At 52.6% G+C, this 23728-nt stretch overlaps 1 protein-coding gene across 15 annotated transcripts in view; it reads left to right on the top strand.

Moving 5' to 3' along the window:
• The window catches only part of Slc25a25 (solute carrier family 25 member 25), a 34037-nt gene extending 10778 nt beyond the window's left edge, over window positions 1-23259 (top strand). For 2 of the 15 annotated variants that reach the window (XM_087183138.1, XM_004849279.3), the window contains exons 2-10: window positions 15577-15703; window positions 15792-15879; window positions 17186-17297; window positions 18321-18479; window positions 19941-20093; window positions 20357-20464; window positions 20555-20722; window positions 21137-21287; window positions 21378-23259. In XM_087183138.1, coding sequence (XP_087039264.1) covers window positions 15577-15703; window positions 15792-15879; window positions 17186-17297; window positions 18321-18479; window positions 19941-20093; window positions 20357-20464; window positions 20555-20722; window positions 21137-21287; window positions 21378-21562 — 1251 coding nt within the window. In that variant the 3' untranslated portion in view covers window positions 21563-23259. Of the gene's footprint in view, window positions 1-6950; window positions 7564-13348; window positions 13619-15576; window positions 15704-15791; window positions 15880-16733; window positions 16770-17185; window positions 17298-18320; window positions 18480-19940; window positions 20094-20356; window positions 20723-21136; window positions 21288-21377 lie in introns of those variants that run through there. The other 13 variants (XM_087183133.1, XM_087183137.1, XM_004849273.4 and 10 more) reach the window with 13 other exon arrangements.
• The last annotated feature ends 469 nt before the right edge of the window (window positions 23260-23728 follow it).

Below are 23728 nucleotides of genomic sequence, written 5' to 3'. Positions count from 1 at the left end.
GGTCTCCTGAAGTGTCCAGTCTGGCCTTATACCTGTGATCCTCCTGCCTCAGCCTCCCAAGTGGCTGGGATTATAGGCGTTTACTACCACATGCTTGGATCCAGATATTTAGCAGCTATCATCCTCCTTGTTTCCTGAAGGATTTTTTAAACATCTCTTGCAATGCAGTCTGATCAGCTAGTGACATATTCTTTCAGCTGTTTTTATGTCTAAAAACGTGCTGGGTGTAGAATCCTGGGTTGACAGTATCAATGGGGAAATCCCTTTTCTTAGTTCCTCTATATGTAATGGGTCTTTTTTCTTTCTGGCTGCTTTGAAGATTTCTTGTATTACTAATTTTCAGAAATTTAGTTGTGATGTGCTTGAGTTTTGGGGGGGCTTTTTCTTTTTTTGAGACAGGTCTCACTATGTAGTTTAGGCTGGCCTTGACCTCTGTGTAGCCCAGGCTGGCCTTGAACTTGGAACTCACATGATCCTCCTTCCTCAGCTTCCCGAGTGCTGGTATTGCCCTGGGTGATGAGGTCCCAGACTGGTTTGTAGGTTCTTGTTCGTGAGGAACAAAGAATGGGGCGCAGCATGTGTAAGGACGAGGCAGCAAAGTTTAATAAAATTTAATTAGGCGATCCACAGAGTGAGCATGCGGAAAGGAAGAGAGAAGTAGCACTGAATGCCTCGGGTTTAAGAATTCAAAATGTTGCACTGGGTCGGGGCACTTCCCATTGGGTCTCCAGAGCATGATTGACAATGTCATTGACAGGTCAGCCGTATCTACTGCGCATGTGCTTTCCCATAATTCACTCTGCTCTAAATGGATGAATTAGATGTGGTCCTTTTGAGCTAATCTTCAGTGAGCTCAGAGAAGAAAGGTTACTGAGGTCATGTGGGAGGCTCTGGCATGCATATGTCCCATCTCCACCTCTAGGGAGCAGTCCTGAGGACGAAGGTCCGAAGGTCCGAAGGTCCAGGTGACCCTGGGGCGTTGCCCTGCTCAGATTCGTGGAAGGCAGTGGTCCATCAGCCCCATTGTGCTGCCTATATTACTTTTAAAAAAAAAAAAATGTTTGCTGTGTCCATTCAGTATCATAGATCTGTGGATTTGTAGTTTGCAATAAAACTGGGGAAAAATTTGGCAATTTCATTAAATATTTTTCCAGCCCGTCCCACCCACTTCAGTTACAAATACATTAGCCTGTTTGTGGTTGTCCTGCAGCACCCTGATAGTCCAGGAGTTTTCTTTCTTTGTCTTTTTGTTTGAATTTTGTGAAGTTCCTATTGCTGTCTTCAAATTCATTAATCTTTTCTTCTGCAGCGTCTGATCTGTTAAAACTATCCAGTGGGGGCTGGGGATTTAGCTCAGTGGCACGGCACCAGCCTTGCAAGCACAAGGTCCTGAGTTCAATCCCTGGTACCAAAAAAAAAAAAATGCAAGATTTACTCTCTCTGATGTTAATTTTTTGGAGAGAAAAAAAAACAAAAAAAACCCCAAAAACTATCCAGTGGACTCTTCGTCTCTGATGGTGTAGTTTTCCTCTAGAGTTTAAACTGAGTCTCTGCAGTGCTTCTCTTAGACATGCTTGAATTTGAACATATGGAACACAATTTGTTCACTCTGAGTGTCTGCACTGATGCACTGATTCTATCATACATCTAATTTCTGGGTCAATTTCTTTTTTTCTTTTATTTTTATTTTCTGAGTACCAGAGATCGAACTCAGGACCTTGCTCTTGCAAGGCAGGCGGTAGAACCACTGAGCTAAATCTCCAGCCCTCTTTTTCTGAGACAAAAAATCCTTGCTAGTGTGGTATCTCTAGTGTGATCTTGAATTCTCTGTGTAGCCCAGACTGGCCTCAAATGTGGAGAGAATCTCCTGCCTCAGCCTCTTGACCTCTGGGATTACAGGTGTGCACCACCATGCCTAGCTCTGGGTTAGTTTCAGTGAACTGATCTCTATCTTCATTATGGATATTTTCTGCTCTTTTGCATCCCTGTTCATCTTTTAGTGGATTGGGTGGTAGGTAATTATTTACTCCTATAAAAATTCTTTTTTTTTTTGAGACAGGGTCTTGCTCTATAATTCAGGATGGCCTTGAACTCACTAAGTAGCCCACACTGGCCTGAAACTCATGGCAATCTTCTTGCTTCAGCCTCCAGAGTGCTGGGCTCACAGGCGTGCACCACCACGCCCAGCTCCTGTAAAAATGGTGTGGTGGCGCAGGAAGGTGATCCCAGCTCTTTGGGAGGGTCGCCTGAGGCAGGAGGGTCGCCTGAGGCAGGAGGGTCGCCTGAGGCAGGAGGGTCCTGAGAGTTTGAGGCCAGCCTGGGCTACATAGTTCAGGGCCAGCCTGAACTACAAAGGGAGACCCCGCTTCAAGAAAACATACAAACAAACACAGAAATTCTTGAGCGTTATCCTGAGTAGTGTTATTTTCGCACAGTTTGATCTTTGCAGGGCTTGCTTTTTTTGTTTTGTTTTTTTGGCTTGTGTATTTATTCAATAATTATTGATTGTGTCTACTGTGTCCTAAATCTTACTTTTTTTTTTTAAGAGTAGGAAAAATTTATTAGGAGAAAGAAAGCTTCTGCCTAAGAGAGACAGAAGGGGAACCAGAAAGTGGGTTGCCCGCCCACCCACTTTTCAAAGATGTTTTATACAGCAAAGTCATGTGGTGAGGCATTTAGGGCTCGCTTTGATGGGTGGGACAGGAACAGCAATTTGTCTATGGCTGTCATCGGCCCCCTGTTGAGGCAAAACCCTCTGAGAGTTGTCCTGGGCCTCCCTACCTGGGAAGGGAGATTTCTTCTCTGGCTGCTGGAATAGGAAGTATCCTAGCCCGATCCTCCATCACCCTACTGCACTGGGACTCCTGAGGGACCCGGGAGCTGTCTGTGCTGCTGTCTCCTCTTTGGGTCCATGCCCTGCAAACTCTGCCTGTCCAAGTCTCCCCAGACTTCCCCTCTGCACAGGAGCCCGGAAACTCCTGGTGGGAGGTCAGATGACTGGTGCACATCTCTCAGGATGCACTGTCCCTTGTTGCCTGCCTCCCAGGTGCCTGAGGTGTTGGCTCATGTTTTTCTGGACTCTGTTGTTAGAAGAAGGAAGGTGAATCAGTCCCTGTTATTTCCTCTTGTCTGGAAGCTCTTGAGTTTGTACCCTAGTTCCATGGTGTGGAGCAGTGAATTCAATTAAAAGCCCATAATCAATTAAATAAGGGATTTTTCTTAGGTTTGTAAGTGGGTCCCTAAGACAGCACTGTTTCCTTCTTTTCACTGGCCTTTCTGGGCCTAACAATAGTATTCGTGTTCATTAAAGGATTAAGTTATTATTTCGGCATTTTTTTTTTATGTAGCGCTTCCTTATGTAGTCCAGGCTCGCCTTAAACTCACTGTGTAGCTCAAGTTGGCGTTGGACTCCCATTGATCCTCCTGCCTCAGCTTCCCCAGTGCTAAGGTTACTGGCATGCGCCACCATACCCATCTTATTTAGGATTTTTGTCTCTGCACTGGTTCTTTTTAGTATTAGATCTACTTAGTTGCATCAATTCCCAATCATTTTCCAGATAATGACAATAAAATAGCTAATATTTAATGTCCTATGTACTTTTTGTGTCAGGAGCCAATAAGGACTCCGAATAGCCCAGCACTTGGGAGGCTGAGGCAGGAGGATTGCTGAAAGTTTAAGGCCAGCCTAGGCTGCATAGTGAGTTCAAGGCCAGTCTGAACTGCATAGGATGACCCTTTCTCAAAAACAAACAAACAAACAAATGAAAAAGAGAGACCCCTGAATGTAGGAAGGATGACAAGGAATAAAAGAAAGAGACAATATTCAATATGCCGGTGGTGGACCCCAGGAAGAATCTGCCTCTAGTGGACGGACTCAACAATCTCCACAGTGGACCTGCTTTTATTATTCAGCAGGAAGCACATGGGAGGGGGTAGTGTACTCTTCCAGGAACAGCGACAGCAGTAACATTAGGGTAGTAAGATAGGGAACAAGTTTAGCATCTCAAAGGGAGCAGGTTAAGGTCCTTCTCCACAGCTGGATGCCTGCTTTTTTATTGCCCTCAGCTCTTTGATGCTATCTTGCCTCAGGAGCACTGTGATATGGCTTTCCCACACAGCCAGGAAGTCTGTAGCCTTTTGTATACTTCTCTCTTCCTGAGGCAAGTTAACACTGACCTTGAGACTAGGGGCCTGTTTCCCCCACCAATCTACCCTTACCATGGCTGGTCCCCAACATTTGCCGTATCAGTCTTTAACCAACTCTAGGAAGTCACAGAATCATTCAGTCATAGAAGAATGTTGATGCGTAGCCAGGTGTGGTGTTGAACACCTGTAATTCCAGCCCTTGGGAGGCTGAGGCAGGAAGATCACTGTGAGTTTGAAGCACTACATAATGAGTTCAAGCCCAGCCTAAACTACATAGCGAGACCCTATTTCAAAAAAAAAAAAAAAGTTCATGTGCAGAGACTAAGTTAGCTTAACTGAGATCACACAGCTAGGAAGTCAGCTGGAGTTTGGGCTGGAAACTTGGTTCCAAAGATTTTGCAGCTCACCAGCACACAAAACTGCTTCCAGATAGGTTTGTTCTGTTCATCCAGGGAGAGGCTGGTGGACACAGGCTCCCTCTGCTTTCAGGCAGGCATTAGGAGACTCAGTGCTGACTGTCTAGCTTCTTGGTCTTGTGCTGCCTTTTAAATGATTGTTTTATTTGCATGTGTCTGGGTCACACAAGCCTGTGGCTTAGTTTCACAGGATGGGAAAGAATCTTGGGTGATAATAAATCTCCCATCTGCCTTTCTCCCAATGCCTTTCCTGCCCGAACTCTCTTAAATTTACCATATTTTTCAGAGGTATAAAACTTAGAAACAACCTTGTGCTTTTTTTTTCCTTTTTTTTTTTTGATAGGATCTTGCTATGTAGTTCAGGCTGGCCTTGAACTTATTACTGTATTTTCCTGAAAATCAGACCTAACCAGAAAATGAGCCCTACCATGGTTTTTCAGGATACTTCTGAGATAAGTAACCCTATCCCCAAAATAAACCTCAGTTAAGATCCATCAGCCAGACAGGTGCATTTATATATCTTTTGGAACAGATGTGTGAAATTATGAAATGATAATATAATTAAATATAAATATTATTGACATTAATACTGAAAATAAATGATAATTATAATAAGTATTAGTAAAATACCCAGGTGGGCGCCTTTGGAGGAGAGGTAAAGGCCTGTATATATACATACATATATATATATATATATATATACACACATACATACATATATATACACACATACATATATATACATACATATATACATACATATATATACATATATATATACACATACATATATATACATATATATATTTTTATATATATATATATATATATTTTTTTTTTGTACCGGGGATCGAACAACTCGGGTCCTTGCGCTTGTGCAGCAAGCAGTGAAACCACTGAGCTAAATCCCCGGCGGTAAAGGCCTATATAAACAGATGAACAGAGACTTACTGGCAAATTACTGACCCGAGTACACACACAACACATGAATAACGTGTGCACTTGGTTGTGTCTAATATGAATCTTCATAATTTAATACTACAGGTGTTGTAATGGATGTATTTCATGCACCTGTGTGAAATAAACATTTTTGGAACTTTGGTGCCTACAATTTTTCGTTGCTTTTGTGTGGACTATCATTCCCCCCCCTCCGCCCCGTCCTGGGGATCGAACTTAGGACCTTGTGCCTGCCTGCCTGGCAGGTGCGGCGCTACTGAGCTACATCCCCCACCCTTGGACCATCATTCTTAACTCTCACCATTTTTATTGCCACTCCTGTCTCATAAGTCTTCAATTAACACTTGATTTAATGGAAACTTTGTGAAGGCCGGCCTGCAAGAGGTCATGGCTCAGGTGCAGAATTCCAGGGATAAAATCACTGACAGCTGTGTTCCCATGCAGGGCCGGCTGCATGGGCCAGAAGTGCTCATTTAAGGAGAGCTCTGTCGCTGGACCAGGGAGACTGGGACCAATGGTTCTGGGGGAAATGGAGTCGCAAGCAATTCAGGCCGAGTAGACAAAGGGCTTGAAGAGTTGTGACCGTGTTCCTGAGGAAGATGACAGGACCGCACTAGAATAAATGTAGACTTTTGTACATGAATACATGAAAAAATATAAATGGTTTCACTTGAAAAAAATAAGACATCCCCTGAAAATAAGCCCTATTGTATCTTGGAGCAAAAATTACATAAGAGCCGGTCTTATTTTTGGGCAGTAGCGTTATTTACTCAGTTGGACCTGTGGAGCCCACCTGTGCCCGGTTCTAAGGAGCTGGGGGAGAGTTCTCTGTTAGTTGGTCCCTGTCCCCAAGCAGCTGGCAGTCTAGAGGGAGACACGAGAGATGGAGCGACGATATGGCAGGTGTTCTGCTATGCACTGGTCGGGGGAAACTGGACAATGGCTCCAGGGAGTGTCGCTGCTTTAGAGAAAGTGTTGCCAATAGAGCTGGGTGTGATGGCGCCCACCTGTAATCCCATCACTCAGGAAGCTGAGGCAGGAGGGTCACCGTGAGTTCAAACCCGGCGTGAGGTACCCAGTGAGTTCAAGGCAGCCAGGAATATATAGCAATACCCTGTCTCATAAAACAACAACAAAAAGGTGTTGCCAAGGGCTGTTGATCACTGCTGTTAAACTTGGTGACCGCCATCCTGGAAGCCACACCAGTAGGGAACAGGAAGTTGCCACAGCAAGGAGCTGGCTCCTTCGGGTTCTGCCAGCTGAGCCTATCTGGAGCTGGGTCTGCACCTCCCTGCGGACTCCCCGGGGCTGCGGGCAGCAATCGCGGCCTGCGATTGGAGAGCTTGTGTGGCCGGGGATGAGGAACTTGGTATTGTCGGCGCAGCGGATTGGCTGGGCCCTGCTGCAGTGGGAATGCAGACTGGATGCTGCACGCTGCGCTGGGTGATAAGTGAGGACAGCTGAATGACTGGGAGCTCCAAGTTGCTTCTGCCCCTGGAGACGTCTGCTTGGATATCGCGTTTTCCTTTAAAAAACAAGAAAGTCAAACCTTTGCTCACCGGCCACTTGCACAAGTGCGTTCTTATTGAAGAAGCCCGCTGCAGTCTTTCTTACCCGCAGCCAGAGGCTCTCAGAGCCAGCTACTTCTCAGGCCAGGCACGACAGCAGTGTGAGCGAATTTGAAACAGCAGGAAACAGCCCTTGCATGCAGAGCTCCCAGCCTGAGCGCTCCCCGGGCCGGTCGCCCAGGCAACTGTGCCATCGGAGACCCTTGAGATTGTGGTCACAGCCCTCCAAAGCCAGCGGTCACCATCAGCGACGGCGGGAGGACTCCGGGATGCTGCAGGTGCTGTGGCATTTTCTGTCTGGCTTCCTCCCCAGGGCTGGGTGCCAAGACAGCAGAGAGGGCTCCGATCACGGAGTGAGAGGCCCCCAGGGAGACCAGATGTCAAGTTTCCTGGGTAAACAGGACGGAAGGGCCGAGGTCCCAGAAAAGAGACCCACCATCTTGCTGGTGGTCGGACCGGCAGAGCAGTTTCCTAAGGTAACGGCACCCGGAGGGGCTGGTCTGGGATCGGTTTTTTTCCCCTGAGAAAAAAAGCTGGGGTGTGAGGAGAAAGGGGGGAGTTATTTAAAAAAATCCGTTTGGTAGTAGGGGTCAGGGATGTGGTAGGCAATGAACAGAAGCGCTGATTCAGCCTGAATCTCCCAAGGCCACTGTGAAAGCTTTCTTCCTCCCTGGGTGCCGCTGATAAAAAATGAAGGGTGACTTCAATAGGTTTGCCTTAGGGCTTGTCAATTTGCTGGTAGAAAGCCCTTTGAAAGTAAGGGACAGACTAAAGTGCAGTCTCGGAGAGGGCGGGTCCGGAGGGAAACAGGGCGCTGTGGAAATGAAACCTAATGGCTCGGGGGTTGGGGACAGTTTTTGTGGGCATCGTGAAGGTTACATTCCTCTTGCCCTCAGTGGGACTCCCTTTACCTTTGGGTCCTAAGGGAAGATGGAGTCCTACCTGGGGTCAGCTGAGTTCCAGGTCTGTTTGTCCCTTGTGACCCCGAGCATGGTTGTCAAATCTGGGCCTCCTAAGAGCCAAGGGGAGCCACAGTACTCTGGTTTGAAGAACTGAGGTGCAGAAAGGTTCAGCGCTTTTTGCTCCGGAGTAAGCAATTAAAGGCTGGTGAAGCAGAGATTGACTCCCAGGTCTTCTGGAACGTTTCCCTCTCCTGCCTTCCGTTCCCGTAAGAGCAGCTTGAACAGAACTCATTGAGCACTCAGGATAGAACGGTTCTCAAGCTTTGGTTATTTTGAATCTTTTCTCCTTCCTCAAGAGGGACAGAGATTCTGTCTACCCTGTTTTTGGCTCATTCAAAATGCCCCAGATACAACTCTTACATTTAAGAAATAAATGAGCATCTCTTTGCTAGAGAGCGATTTTTCCTGTGACAACTTTAGAAGCAGTGTGAGAGTGTGAGAGTATTAACACTGATGAGAACCCTGAGTGTGACGGGGTGTTTGTGTGCATCAGGGTCTCTGTTGAATCTGAGATTTGCACACTCAGTGTGCTCTGAGTGTCACTTTGTTTCTTCTGCCTGCCCTAGACACCATCAGACATGGCAGTTGGGCTAGTTTTTCTGAGGAACTTTTATCTACAGCCCTGCTTGCCTTGTGGCCTGGATTAGCCGGCTGCCTTTTTAAAAGCACTTAAAAAAAAAAAAATAACTGCTCTGTTTCCCAGGCTCCCACAGGCACCCTTTGCCAGCTTCCCCCGGGGGTGGCCTTGGGTGGGACTTTCTGTTCTGAACAGCCTAGTTGCTGGCCTGCAGAACCGAGGGACCCACACCTCCTGGCTCAGTTCCCACAAGGAGCCTCGGGTGGCTGGTTGTGTGGGGGTGGGGCGCCGAGAGGGAGACCGAGCAGCTAGTTTGGTTTGAAGGAGGGAGAGCGCCCGGTGAGCAGTGTAGACCCCCTGGAAGGGGTAAAGGAAGCAGTGAATAGCCGCAGCGTTTGTGCATTGTGAGTGTGTGGGAGATGCTGTCCCTGAGGCTGGTCTGACCCCTCCTCAGGAAGAGGCCTCCAGAGTTCTTGGAAACCTGGGGGAGAAGCTCCCTGGCTTCTCAGGCTGCCCAGTGTGCAGCAGCCCTTCTCTGTTTTGCGCCCACTTCCCCCGTGTCGATCTGCCTCTCTGTGAGTCAGGTTCCCAGAGGCTTTTATTCTCGGAACCGCGCCAGTTTTCCCCTTTATCTTCGGCTTTCCGAAGTTAATCTGCAGCTGGGGAAGGGAGCCATTTAGCCTGGAGTGGGAGGTTCCCTCGTGGTACTGGAGCTTGCCGATCCTGAGATCTCAGTAGCTCGGAGAATTTCGCTCATTGTGTGTATAATTGCCAAGTGTAGGCAGGTCTCATTGGAAACTGGCTATACTGTGGGCTGTCATGGCAACCTGGTCATCAAATGACAGTGCAGCCACAGTAGCCAATGAGGTTAGGGAGCCTTGAGGGTGGGTGGGGCTTGCAAGGCTCCTTCACAGACTAATGTTTCTGGCTTGCATTGAGTCATGGGGGGGGGGGAGAGATTTTCTCACCTAGTGCTACAGCTTCAGGGCGTTGGACCTACCTTGTTCTTACTCATTGTATTCCGACCCTAACGGGAAGTACCTGCTTGGGTGGTGGTTTTGTGGTAGGATAAGGAAAGCTGATCTGCCTGGGAAGATGCTCGTGGGAGAACTTGCTCCTTTACAGATGAGAGGAAACCTGATGCCACTAAGTTCTGAGGGACACGGTGCCCTGTCATTGTTTCTGAATGCTAGGCATAGGCAGTGAACATCAGAAGAGTGGAAACAAATAGACCTGGGTCGAGAACTAGAATAAAGAGAGTGGAGAAGAACATGCGCAGTCCGGCGCTGAGAGCCGTGCACCATGTCAGGACTGGAACAGGAGCCCGGCCGAGCTTGCTGTCCCCACCTTGTGTCACTGCAGACGCGGTCAGAAGCTGTGACCCAGAGATGGCTGCTGCTGGTTTTTAGCTAAGGCTAACCTTGCTCAAGTTACCCGTTTCCCACATCTTGCCTCCCTCCAGTGGGAGGTGTATCTGCTTCTCTGGGAACTGGACTCTGCAGTGTCCCGTGGCAGTGCTGGTTTTGGGTGCTTTCAATCGAATGTTGTAACAAGAGCCCGGCCTGGCTGTGAGCCTGAGTCCTGCCTCTGATGGCAACACAGGTCATCTCTCCAGGGCTTGGAGGTTAAGGGGGTGCTGACCCCCAGCCCGGGTGGGCCCCCCCGTTTGCTGGGGACTCTGGGCACCCCCAGAGGAAGCATCCCAGCTCTGTGTGAAGGTGGAGTTCTGAAATACCTGCAAAATGCAAGGGGATGGGTAGATTAAATAAGTAAGCAAACATCAGTGTAGTTTTACCCAGTGACGGCATTCTGTGGGTCTCAGGCACAGTGGCAAAAACAAAAACGCAAGTGCTGGCCTAGGACTGATGCTAGCATTGTAAGATAGTGTGTTGGCAGGCACATGCCGAACATTTCAGAGAGCTTTTCCAGGCTTCCTGAAACTGTTGGTGTGAGCATTGTTGCAATCAAGAACAGTTCCTGCCCAAGCGCAAGGACCTGATTTCGATCCTTGGTACCAAAAGAAAAAAAAGAACAGTTCACTTTTTCTTTGTTTAGGAAACAGTTGCTCCTATTTGATAATACTTAATAATTTCCCCTTATAATAGAGAGCATAGATTTCATTCCTTCATTCATATATATATATATTTTTTTTTAAGACAGTGTCTCACAGTGTACTCCAGGCTGGCCTTTAACTCTTGGTGATTCTCCTGCCTCAGCGGCCCAAGTGCTGGATTTCAAGGTGTGTGTCACTACACCTGGCTAGGTTTCACTTAGTATTTTTTTCACATCTCTTCTTCTTCTTTTTTTTTGGTACGGGGGATCGAACTTGGGTCCTTGTGCTTGGACAGCAGGCGGCGAAACCACTGAGCTAAATCCCCGGCCCCTTCACATCTCTTCTGAGATACAGTTTTGCCTAACAAAATTGTGTATAGTACTTTATTAGGAAATGAAGATCTCTAGTTGAGTAATTTATCCAGGCGAAATATTAGCTATTTTGTATTGGAATAACTGGAGTCTTCCCTAAATAGGACATTTCAACAGATCTGTGTCACTTAAAAAAACATTTTTTTTTTGGCTTTTTGAGATGGGATTTTGCTGTATAGTTCAAGCTGGCCTTGAACTCACTGTGTAGCCCAGGCTGACCTTGAGCTCATGGCCATCCTCCTGCCTCAGCCTCCCAAGTGCTGGGATTGCAGGTGTGTGTCACCACGCCTGGCTTTTTGTTTTTCTTAATGTGGACTTCCTTTAAAATAAACAATACTGCCTTGTATCCTTGTGGAAGGTGGCCCTGTGTCTGCTTCTTGGGGCCTCCAGAGGCCAGATGAGCCTGTTCATGGATTCAGAAACTACTAGTGAAGCCCCTTGCTGTGATCCAGGCAAGAGGTTAGTACCTGGAAAAGAGACCCAGAGGTCCAAACCAATAGCCTTCTGTTTTCAAGGACCCCAGCACTAGAGAGAAAATGTGTGTTAAAATAGCCCCAGAGCCAAGGGTGGTATCACAGGCCTGTTCTTGGAGCACTCAGGAGGCTGAGGCAGGAGGATTGCTGCAAGTTCAAGGCCCTCCTGGGCTACAGAGTGAGTTCAAGACCAGCCTGGACTACATAGCAAGACCCTATGGGGGGTGGGGTAAATAGCCCCAGAACGAAGTATTCTCTTTGGGCAGTCTGCCTGGATAATTGGAGCTTCCATGCAAGATCGGCCTTGGGCGGCTTTTACGTCCTCGCCAGGTCTCTGAGGGGGGCCAGCATCCTCTTGGCTGCTTATGACCTCTGTCTTCCAGGGTCTTGTATGAGCACCAGCATTTTATTCTGGAAACCTCTTCAGAGCTTCTTAAAAAGCTTTGCTGAGTTGACAGGTCCTTCTCATGTAGTTGCTCCCAAGTGGTAACTACCTTTTTTTTTGGTACCAGGGATTGAACTCGGGTCCTTGCACTTGCGAGGCAGGCGGTGAAACCACTGAGCTGAATCCCCGGCCCGGTAACTACCCTTTTTATCCTCTCCGGCAGCAGAAGATTCAGTCCCTCTTAGGAAGAGGTGCACAGGTGAAGGAGTGAGGGTGGGACGAGCCTGTTCTCTTCTCTGGGTGACTGACGAGAGCTCTTCCTCCACAGTCTGCTGGGAAGGAAAGGGGGACGCAGGCCGCACCGGGAGGACTGTCCTTGTCCTCGGCAACCAGGCCTTTCAGCCCTGAGATGTTCTCTGTTGCTGCCTAAAGGGTTGTTTCCGGGGTGGGCTGCCTGAAACTCCCAGTGGACATTATTGCTATTATTATGCAAGTGTGGCTATTGAGCACCTGCCAGGTGGCCAGGCTGAGTTTTTAATTTCACTTAATTTTACTTAATTTCAATTAAAAAGGCATCTGTATTGAGCTGTAGTGTTGCAGCCCAGGAAGCTATGACCATACTGAGTAGGTGCAGGTTCTGCACCCCATAGTGCCCCCCCCGCCAGCCCCATCATGCCCAGTCCTGGGTGACCGGGACTCCGAAGGAAGCCCACGAGCCATGGGGTGGTTCCTGTATGTTTTGAGAGTGGCCAGCAAGGCGTTAGGTGCCAGATGCGCGTGGGCTGTGCAGGGCTGGGGGCCCTGAGGCAGGTACCAGGCGGAAGGCCAGGCCAGCCAGGAACCCCTGCAGGATGAGTGGTCCATGGTGCAGTCCATGTTCTAGGACAGCGGGGGGGGGGGGCTCTCTCAGGGCACAGTGGTCCATTTTCAGCCGTCATAGATTCAGGTGCTCCACATCCCCTGATTTTTCTTCAATCCCAGCCTTTTTCATTTCCTTTTGAGACAGGCGCACACTGAGTTGCTACAGTCTTGGCGATCATCCTGCCTCAGCCTCCTGCATAGCTGGGGTTACAGGTGTGCAGCACCGTACAGCTCATCCTCTGATCTTTTGTGCTGGGAATGATTTACCAACAGCAGAAAACCATTGCATTATGTGACGCATTTGGGGACCTTGTATGAAACAGACTGTGGGCTGTTTGCCGGGGGGAGGGGCTGGCAGCCAGGGGGTAAGGTTAGTTTGGGCACAGAGTACCAGGAGGCAGGGCAGAACCTGCTGCGGCCGCTCCATTCCGAGAGCTCACTGCACGCGGCAGTGACGTCAGTCCTGCTCTTTGCTCACAGCTCTTGAGCAACCTGATGCCACGGGCTGCCGGGGGCCGCGCTTATTGGCTGCCGGCTCCCCTACAGTGGGTGGATTTTTTTTGAGTAAAAGGGCAGGGCTGAGGCCGGTATATCTTGCGGGTGGTTCCCGGGAGGCAGCGTTCCGTTCCCTGTCCTGACGCTGCCCGCACTGAGCTCCCGCGCGGCCGCGGCGCCGGCTCCGTTGGCGGCATGCTCAGCCTGTGCCTGTATGTGCCGCTCATCGGGGAGACCCAGACCGAGTTTCAGTACTTTGAGTCCAAGGGACTTCCCACTGAGCTCAAATCCATCTTCAAACTCAGCGTCTTTATCCCTTCGCAGGAGTTCTCTACCTACCTCCAGTGGAAGCAGGTCAGTGCGGAGCGGAGCGGTGAGCGGTGCCGGGTGTGCGGGGTGTTTGTTGAGTGACTGGCTGAGCGGCATTAGAGGCTGTGCAGGAGTGACTGGGCCCTGCACAGGAGAAGGAATGTCTGAAATGTGGAGTTTTTTCCCGGGCGGTCTGGCAGGGGAACGACAGGTTTTCACGTGACTTCTAGGGAAGGGTGGGGTTCTACGGAGTCACTGGGGGAGGGGTGATGCGCAAACTGGGCTCACGAGCTCTTGGAGAGCACTCTGAAGGTGGCTGCGATGGACGTGGTCGGGGAGGTCCGCATCTTGGGGCGTCCAGCCCAGTAAGGTGCACTGTGCCCTGGTCACCGCAGCCTGGGGACCTCCGCAAGGGGCTTCCACTCCTGTAGGAATCTGCAGTGACGGCCTGTTGTTGTGTGATTTGCATCCGTCTGGATGGAGAGCATAAGTGTTGGCAGGAAGTTAAGTAACCCCAGATAGCAGATAAAATATGTGCCCACGTCTGCCCCACATTCCAGCCGCACCCCACATGACCGATCAAGTGAGGTCACAGGGCCTCCGCCAGGCCTCAGCACCCTGGGTGGTCCAGGGGGTGGTCTGGGAGGGAAACTGTGGACTTCCAAGCCCACCTGCCCAAAGACTGAAACCCGCTTTGGTTTGTGTTAGTCAGTGGGTTTCCGGGTGGGACAGAGAGAGACTACAGTCATTCTCCTTAGGAGACTCGTGGTTCTCCATCCAGGGTGTTGCTAAGTTGGGGTGACTCACCAGTGTCCCCCATTTCCTTGAGATTACTCTGTAGGGTGGCAGAGGATCTGTGGGGAGGGGCTCAGGCGTCTAACAGGCCTGGCCGGACTCCCTGCCCACCACTCGTGGCTGTGCGATCTCCCGTGGACACTCGGCCTCTCTGAGGCCTGTCTCCTGCTCTCACAGGGGCAATGTTAGGCCCTAGAGCTGCATGAGAGAATCCTGAAAGGCATTCGGCTGGGACTCTGGTGCCCAGCAAGTGCTCGGGAAAGGGTTGCTTCCCGTGAGGAGAGGACTGAGCTCCAGAGGATGGAGCAGAGCTTTGGAACCACAGAATGTAGGGTTGTTTGGTTTTTTTGAGACAGGATCTTGCTATGTAGTTCAGGCTGGCCTTGGCCTTGAACTCACTATGTATCCTAGGCTGATCTCAAACTTGCAGGCTTTCCTCCTGCTCCAGCCTCCCAAGCACTGGGATTCTGGTGGAGGAAGGAACAGTCCCTCAAAGCCTTCTTGGGTCACTAAACCAGGATGAGTTGAGCTGCCCCGGTGTGCAGTGCCTGGTTGGGAAGGCTGGGGTTGGTTTTATCACCAGGCACCCTTGGGCCTCTCGACTGGCTGTGGCATCAAGCACAGGCCCAAGAATAGTTTCCTTGGCTCTTGCACCCCCTGGAGCCATCAGTGTTCCTGGCAGCGTTTCTGCCAAGTGGGCATTGCCCCGTACCTTCACCCTGGCCACCGACTTGTTCTGGGGCCAGTGCCACTATGGGGGACAGAAAGAGCACCCAGCAGGGCTCCTGAGGGAACCTGATTCCAAGGCCGTCCCACCTTCCCGCCAGGAGCATGGGGACAGGCTGCGGGGGAGCCAAGCAGCTGACCGGGCCATGTGACAAGCTGGTCTTGGGATCTCTTGGAAGGAACAAGTGCTGGGCAGCCCCGCTGGCCTCTGTCTCAAGGCTCCTCCTGGCTCCTCTCACCTCATTGCTGAGAACTGGGAGGGACCTGGGCTGGAGCTCTGGGCTGGGCCTTGACCTAAGTGGTGGCTCTGGCATGTGGGTGACTTGCCCTGGCAGCTGTGGGAATAGGACAGAGGCATCTCGGGTCATCGGGTGACCTTTGTTCACAGATGAATGTAGTGGCTTCCTGGGGAAGGGGCCCACCGGGGACAGGGCCAGGCTGGAGCGTGAGCCAAAACACAAAACCTCACTTCTGCTTTCTAGAAAATCGTGCAGGCTGGTGACAAGGACCTCGATGGGCAGTTGGACTTCGAAGAGTTTGTGCACTACCTCCAAGACCACGAGAAGAAGCTGAGGCTGGTGTTCAAGAGTTTGGACAAGAAGAATGATGGTGAGTTTGACCTCAGAGCCCCGGCCAGCCCACCTCGGGCTTCTGCACATGCCCGGCCTGGCTCACGGCAAGCCCTTTGCCGTTGCAGGACGAATCGATGCCCAGGAGATCATGCAGTCCCTTCGGGACCTGGGAGTCAAGATCTCGGAACAGCAGGCGGAAAAGATCCTCAAGAGGTTCGCGCCTGACAGGCCCAGGCTGCATGTATAAAGGAGAAGCTCTGGGACTAACCCTTGGTGCTGCTCGCTGTGTGGACCCCTCTCTGAACTGGGCCTTTGCACGGTTGCAAAGGACAATAAATAAGGAGCCCCACCCTGAGGCCAGCTCTCCCCCGCTCTGCAGGCCAGCACCCCTTGGAAGAGTCACAGATCTCCTGGAATTAGGGAATTAGGCCCATTCCTTGGTGACCCAGGAAGGGAAAGGATTAGCTGGGGGTAAAGCCCAGCGTGGTGACACATGCCTGTAATCCCAGCACTTGGGAGGCTGAGGCAGGAGGATCACCATGAGTTGGAGGCCAGTCCGGGCTACTTAGTGAGTTCAAGGTCAGCCTGGACTACATAATGAGACCCTGTCTCAAAAAAACCAACAAAACAAGAAAAAGACTAATTGGGAGGATTTCAAGTCATTGCAGTCTGTCCAGAACACTTTCTGTGCATGGTTGAGAAGGGGCTTGCACCACGTGTGGCCCTCTGTCGGGGCCGCCGCCTCCCCACTCCCAGCGTCCAGACTGCCCCCTCACTGCAGCCCATGAGAAGCTCATGGGGCAAGGCTGCCAGGGAACCCTCCCGAAAAGCCCCAGGCACTGCCGTCCTTCCTGGCTGAGCCTTTCCAAACTCCCGAGGCCTGGGTGCCTGTGGGTCACAGGGAAGTGGCCCTGGACCTGCTCCTTGGGCCATCGCTGCAGGGCCTGTCCTCGCACTGTGCTACACCTGCTGTCCGTGTGTGTTGTGTGCTTGCTTCACTAACCTCTGCCAGGCACTTATCTGTGTTTCTCCTCTCTCCTCCGCATCCTCCTTTGTTTGTCTGTCAGAATACGGACGGGCCATTTCTGGGGCCCTGTCACCTAGTAAGTATGCGCCCCCCCCTCAACTGCCTCCCTTCCTGACTTCTCTGCCTGATAAGAATGGGGTTCTAAGCTGGGCATGGTGGTGCACACTTGTAAGCCCAGCACTCAGGCTGAGGCAGGAGGATTACCACAAGTGAGGCCAGCCTGGGCTACACAGTGAGTTCAAGGCCAGCCTGGAATGCCGTATCTCAAAAGTCCTAAAAAACTAAAAGCAAAAAAGCACCCCAAAAGTGGAGTTCTGGGGGGCCAGTGTATATATCCCTGTCTTGTGCAAGGTGGGGTAGCTTTTCTCCGGGGACCACAGGTGCCTTCCGAGGCTCCCTCTGTGGCCGGGGCACCTGTTCTCAGCTCAACCAGAGGGGCACCATGCAGCTGGGCTGCCATCACGCGTGGGTGACCAAGCCCCTCTCTTGCAGTATGGATAAGAACGGCACGATGACCATCGACTGGAACGAGTGGCGGGACTACCACCTCCTGCACCCCGTGGAGAACATCCCCGAGATCATCCTGTACTGGAAGCATTCCACGGTGAGGCCACCTCCCGGCCTGGGCACCTTTATGGCATCCTCTGCCCCACATCTGTCACCTCGTCCCTGTCCCTCTGCCAGCCCTGGAGAGCCCCGTTTGCCACACCCTCGCCAGCCTGGGCACAGGGTCCCTTTGGCGGGTGCCCTCCCTTCCCCACGTGTGACCTGTTCCCTTCTGAACATCCCTTCCCCTGCTGCACCTGACCTCCCAGACCAGTGATCCTCCCCCCTGGGGATGGGGAAGAAATGATGCTGTGGAGGACACACACATAGAAAGCTATTGGATGCCCCCACGCTTGGCTGTTTTTTGGTGTCATCTCTCCCTATGTAGCAAATAGCAGCTGGGTGTGGTGGCGCACGCCTGTAATTCCAGCACTCAGGAGGCTGAAGCAGCGGGGAGGATCGCTGTGAGTTCGAGGCGAGCCCAGGCTATGCAGAGTTCAAGGCCAGCCCAAACTGGATACCGAGACCTTTGTCTCAAAACACCAGAAACGTTGTGGCCCTCGTTCCACGCTTGACCTCCCCTCTGAGACCCCTTCACGCTCGCTGTGTCGCCTCCAGCCCTGGCTGAGTCGCCCTGCTCTGCAGCCTCCCCCTCCTGGACTCGAGGTGGCTGCCAGCTCCTGGGCTCAGAGAAGCTGGTCCTGGTTCTCTGGCCCACAGCCCAGGTCAGGGCAGCACAGGCTAGGACCGGCCTGGATGCCGCCCAGGGAGAGGGCAGCTGCGGGCTGTGTCCCCTCCCCGCCCTTTGCTGAAGCCTTGCATAGTGTTCTGCCAGTGTGGTCCGGTTACACATCGGGTTTCAGAGAGCTTTGGTCCCGGGCTTGATCTTGTCGGCCTGGCCAGCCTGGCAGTCCTCACTGACATGCCGCATAAGCTGGTTTAAGAGCTTTGCCCTGTGTGTGGTTCCTACCCAGTGTCCCTCGCGTGCCCACTTCAAGAAGGTGGAGAGTGACATCTGTCACCAGCTTGGCACCAAGGGGCCTAAGTCAGCCTGTGATGTCTCTGCTGCTCTTGCTCACAGATCTTTGATGTGGGTGAGAACCTGACGGTCCCGGATGAGTTCACAGTGGAGGAGAGGCAGACGGGCATGTGGTGGCGACACCTGGTGGCAGGAGGTGGCGCAGGGGCCGTGTCCAGGACCTGTACGGCCCCCCTGGACAGACTCAAGGTGCTCATGCAGGTGAGCAGCAGGTGGCCCTGGGCTACCTGGGTTTCGCCCTGTGGTCACTGGTGGGTTGACTTTCCCTCCCTCAGCTGCAGCCCTGCTTTGGCCCCCATTTTTCTAACTCTGTGAATTAGTCATTGCCCAATCAGGGCACCAGCTGATCCAGGCTTCAGTGACTTTGTACATGGCCAGTCTAATTTTAGCTGAGGTGGGTAAGCCACGCATCACCTTACAGCGGCTTATGGTGCACCAGTGAGGGGAGGAAGTCTGGACTGTGACAGACGCTGATTTCCGTAGCGCGTCACAGTGGGACAGAGCCTCACCTGTCCGGATGCCCCGGGAAACAGCACCCTCGGCCCTTCCAGGCCACAGCGCCACGTAGGAAGGACAGAGATAAGCCTGTGTGATGTAAGGTTGGCCCGTGAGATGACCGCCCGCGGACGCTCTGTTGGACTTTGATGTCTGTCCGAACAGTGACACGTCACCCTCTGTACCCCTGGCTTGCGTCTAGCACTTTTTGTGACTGCTCAGAAAAGGCGTCATTGCGCCCCGGATTACGGTGCATTCCTGTAATCCTAGCACTCAGGAGGCTGAGGCAGGAAGATGGAAAGTTGGAGCCCAGCCTGGGCTGCGTAGTGAGACCCTGTCTCAAAAAAACCTGGAGAGAGAGAGAGGGAGAGGGAGAGAGAGAGGGAGAGAGAGGAGAAAGAGAGAAAGAAAGAAAGAGAAAAAAAATCATCCTCTCCCCTCCCAGTTCTATGACCTTGGGCACAACCCCACCTGCCAAGACCTGAGCATAAAGGGCTTGAACATTTTGTTTTTCACACAATCCCTGGAATGTTGGAGAAATTAAAAGCAGACCTGGAGTGAACTGATTGACCCTGGCATGATGGTTGTTGAAGCTAGGATGGGTTTCTGGAGGCCCATGGTTGATTCTATTTTTGTATGTTTGAACATTTTCCTGATGAGAAGCTCAGGTTTTTGGTTTTGCTTTGTTTTTGTGTTTTTGTGTTTTGCAGTACTGGGGATCGAAGCCAGGGCTTGCACAGAGCTACATCTCCAGTCCTTTTGTGTTATTTATTTATTTATTTATTTATCTATCTATTTATTTATTTATTTTTGGTCCCGGGGATGGAACTCGGGTCCTTGCGCTTGCGTGGCAGTGGCTGAACCACTGAGCTGAATCCCTGGTCCTGCATTTTTTATTTTGAGACAGGTTCTTGCCAAGTTGTCCAGGCTGAGGTTGCACATGTGAGCCTCCCGACTCAGACTCCCAGAGTATTGGAATTATAGGCCTGCACCACTACACCTGGCTTTTTTTAAAAAAACTAGTTCTTGTGGGTGCATTTAGTGCACTGGGGCACACAGTAGGTGCGCAGTAAAACCTAATTGAACCTAATGGGAATTCGCCTCTCTTGGCTCTCTTGGCAGCTGAGGGCCCTGCGGGGCTCTGCTGACCATGCTCCCCTCCCTCAGGTCCACGCCTCCCGCAGCAACAACATGTGCATTGTGGGCGGGTTCACCCAGATGATCCGAGAGGGAGGAGCCAAGTCCCTGTGGCGGGGCAATGGCATCAATGTCCTCAAAATCGCCCCGGAGTCGGCCATCAAATTCATGGCATACGAGCAGGTGAGGGCCCAGTTTCCGGAAGTCGCTGGTCACTGGCTGATGAAGAGCTTCCCCTGGATGGAGGTCCCTGAAGCCAGAGCTGGTCATTGTGCCCAAGGGACAGCAGGGTGGGGGACCTGAGTCTGACCCAGCTCGGCCGCAGCATAAAATGGACCAGGGTTGCTGGGTCTCAGCCAGCACCGGTGGGGCCCTGTGGGGACTGGCGAGGCTGGGACAGCGCTGTGGTTTCCGGGTACATCTGTTGGTTGTCTGTCCCTGTCTAGATCAAGCGGCTGGTCGGCAGCGACCAGGAGACCCTGAGGATCTACGAGAGGCTTGTGGCAGGCTCCTTGGCTGGGGCCATCGCCCAGAGCAGCATCTACCCCATGGAGGTGAGGGGCTGCCCGGGCCAGGGGCCAGGGGGGCGTAAGAGGGGCTCTCGGAGGGGCGGGCCGGGCTCACGGTCCTGCCACCCCCTGCAGGTTCTGAAGACGCGGATGGCCCTCCGGAAGACGGGCCAGTACTCGGGCATGCTGGACTGCGCCCGGAGGATCCTGGCCAGGGAGGGAGTGGCCGCCTTCTATAAAGGCTACATCCCCAATATGCTAGGGATCATCCCCTATGCCGGCATCGACCTGGCCGTCTACGAGGTGAGGCCCCGGGAACAAGGAGGGTTGACTGAGCCCCCGCCTCCTCACCCCAGTCCCTTGGTCACCATCGTCTCCCTCCCTGATGGGCCACTGGGAACAGATAGGACAGGGAACAGCACTTGCCTGTCTGTGCACGGGCTTATTGTCACCCCTGCCCCTGGCAGCCCAGATTCATGGGGGAGCCGCGGGGGTGCTCCCTCAGCCTCAGCCCCGCCCTCGCTGTCCTAGCCTGGGGTCCCTGGTGACAGCAGAAACCAGGCCAGTAGGCCTGGAGCTGGGCCTTGCTGAGCTGTATCCTGGTCAGTGTCCTTGTGGCGCCTGCGTGACAGGAAAATGCCTCTGATGCAGATCCAATGACCGTGGCCCCTCCCCCCCACATCACATCCGGGGCTCACCCTCCTCCCTCTCCCCCAGACACTCAAGAACGCCTGGCTGCAGCGTTACGCAGTGAACAGCGCCGACCCAGGTGTGTTTGTGCTCCTGGCCTGCGGCACCATCTCCAGCACCTGCGGCCAGCTGGCCAGCTACCCACTAGCCCTGGTCAGGACCCGGATGCAGGCGCAAGGTGAGGCGGTCCCAGGCCAGTCCCCATCCGCCGGGCAGCTGGGGTGGGGGTGTGGCAGACAGTGCCTGACCAGTGCCCTTCCACCTGCAGCCTCCATTGAGGGCGCCCCGGAAGTGACCATGAGCGGTCTCTTCAAACAGATCCTACGGACAGAGGGCGCTTTTGGGCTGTACCGGGGGCTTGCCCCCAACTTCATGAAGGTGATCCCTGCTGTGAGCATCAGCTACGTGGTGTACGAGAACCTGAAGATCACCCTGGGGGTGCAGTCGCGGTGACGGGAGGGCGGGCGGCGGACTGGCGATCCCGGCCGGCCGGGGTGTGGAGCCATCTCATTCTGTGAATGTGCCAACACTAAGATGACCAGAGCCAAGCGATGAAACCGGACGCACCGTGGGGGAGGGTGGGGGCGCCTGGCGGCCCTGGGACTTGTCCTGCTGGCCCGGCAGACCCAGCGCCCTTTCCAGGGAAGACCCGTGGGGATTGGCTCAGGGTCCAGGGTCAGCAGGTCCCGGGCTCACGGGCCTAGAGACAGGATGTTCCCTGCAGTGCCTGGCAAATAGCGAGCTTGGAGGAGGGCTTAGTTCTTCCACCTTGGCCCCCTCCAGCTGGCTGGGCCTCCCTGTGCCCACTGTGCACCCCATCCTCCAATTTGCTGTAGCAGAAGGAGGGCACTGGCTGCTCATGCCCCTCCTTGTGTCCCCAGTGGACAGTGACAGGCGATGCCACCTCCCGCTGCAGCACACACTGAGGCAGGTGCGGGAAGGAGGGGGCCTTGCTCACACCTCGGGCTCGTGTTGGAGCCCATGCTGGCTGCAGAGCCCACTAGCGGGGCACTGGCTGGGCTTGTGCCCTTGGCGCTGGCTGCCTGGCATTGTGGCGCATGGCTTTGGGGGAGGCTGGTGCTGGGCCTGGAGCCCAGAGGGCCTCTGCTGCCGGCATGGCCCGGGACTATCGGGACCGGCACCAGCGCAGAACCAAACTCACCGTTCCCACTCCGCGGCGTGACGGCAGCACAGGGTCCAGTGTTCGGGCAAACGCAGAGTTTGTGTCACCACCGGTGTGGCCTGGTGAGGAGTGAAAGGTATTGAAGGCCTTAATCACGTGTCGCTGGGAAAAGGGTTCTTTCCCAGGACGAGCTGGACGGCTGTGCCTGCCCTGTGCTTCTGGCGAGGAGGCGTGGAGGGGTGACAGGCCGACTCTGTCGCCCAAGGTTGGGCCCAGTCCCATGGGCCAAGTGGGACCAGCCTCACATTCCACTGATGCAGCGTATCACACTGCTTGGAGCCTATTTATTTTGTATTTATTTGAACAGAGTTATGTCCTATTTTTATAGATTTGTTTAATTAATAGCCTGTCACTTTCGAGTTCCTTTTTTATTCATATTTATGTTTATGGTTGATCGTACCTTTCCATTGCCACCCGGTGGGGTGGGGGTGGGGAGAGCAGAGGGAGGAGGGGACAAGGTGTGACCCTCCCCACCCACACTGTGTGTCTGTCCAAAGAAATTCCTCTTGGGATGGGACGGAGAAGAAAAAAAGGGGGTCCTGACAGAGGGGAAGGAGTCCTGGGGTGCGTCTGGCCCCCAGGAAGTTGAGATCTCAGGGCTTGATGGGGAAGACGGAGCCCTGGAAGGGGGATTTCTTTGTTTCACCCTTTTTGAATGACAAGGCAGCGAGTTGCCTCTCACTGTGAATTTGGGGTGAGTCCCCTGCCTCCATCTGTGAAGTGGGCTCCCTCCTGGCTTGCAGCTGCCCTCGCTTGATAATGCTGGTCACCTGGCCACTTGACAGTGGCACCTCCATGACCGTAGGATGACCTGATGAGGAAACTCTTAATAGGATGCAAAGATCAATGCAAAAAAATCATTATATAGAAACATAGTTGTAACTGGAATTTGTCAACAAGCAAGTTAAAGAATTGGTCGGAAGTTGTCATTTAAAACAGCCTGCTAATAAAGTTGTTTCAGAGCTGATTTTCATGAAGCCAGGGTGTCTTCTCTGGGGTTGGGAGGTTGGGAACATTTGTGTGTATTCGTCAGCCTTCCTGTTGCTGTGACCCAGTACCTGGCACCCACCGCCCAAAAGAGGAGAGGCTCATGGTTTTGAGGGCTTCAGTCCATGGTCTAAGGCAGGGACAGCATGGTGGAAGGGTGTGGTCAGTTTAAGCTGCTTAATTCATGGTAGCCAGGAAGACGAGCAGGGCAGCAGCACCCTAGAGGATGGGGCCAGGGACCAGACATAGACCCCAAGGCCATGCCCCCGTGACCACCTAGATGTACCCCAAGGTGCCCTCCACCAATCCCTGGGGTGGATCCCAAAGCCAATCAAGTTGCTACCCCATTGTAACCACTGGAACACGCTAGGAAATGAATCCATTTTTGTCACCAGTGCCTGGCAGCCACTGCCTGTTGGTTTGGGCAAGTGCTCCCTCTTGAACAAGGG

Source organism: Heterocephalus glaber, unplaced genomic scaffold (genome assembly GCF_053883595.1).
Source record: "Heterocephalus glaber isolate CG9 unplaced genomic scaffold, H.glaber_assembly_v1.0 deba00001479, whole genome shotgun sequence".
Classification (NCBI taxonomy): Eukaryota; Metazoa; Chordata; class Mammalia; order Rodentia; family Bathyergidae; genus Heterocephalus; species Heterocephalus glaber.
Note: the sequence above shows the minus strand (reverse complement) of the source record. Positions and strands in the feature narration are given on the sequence as shown.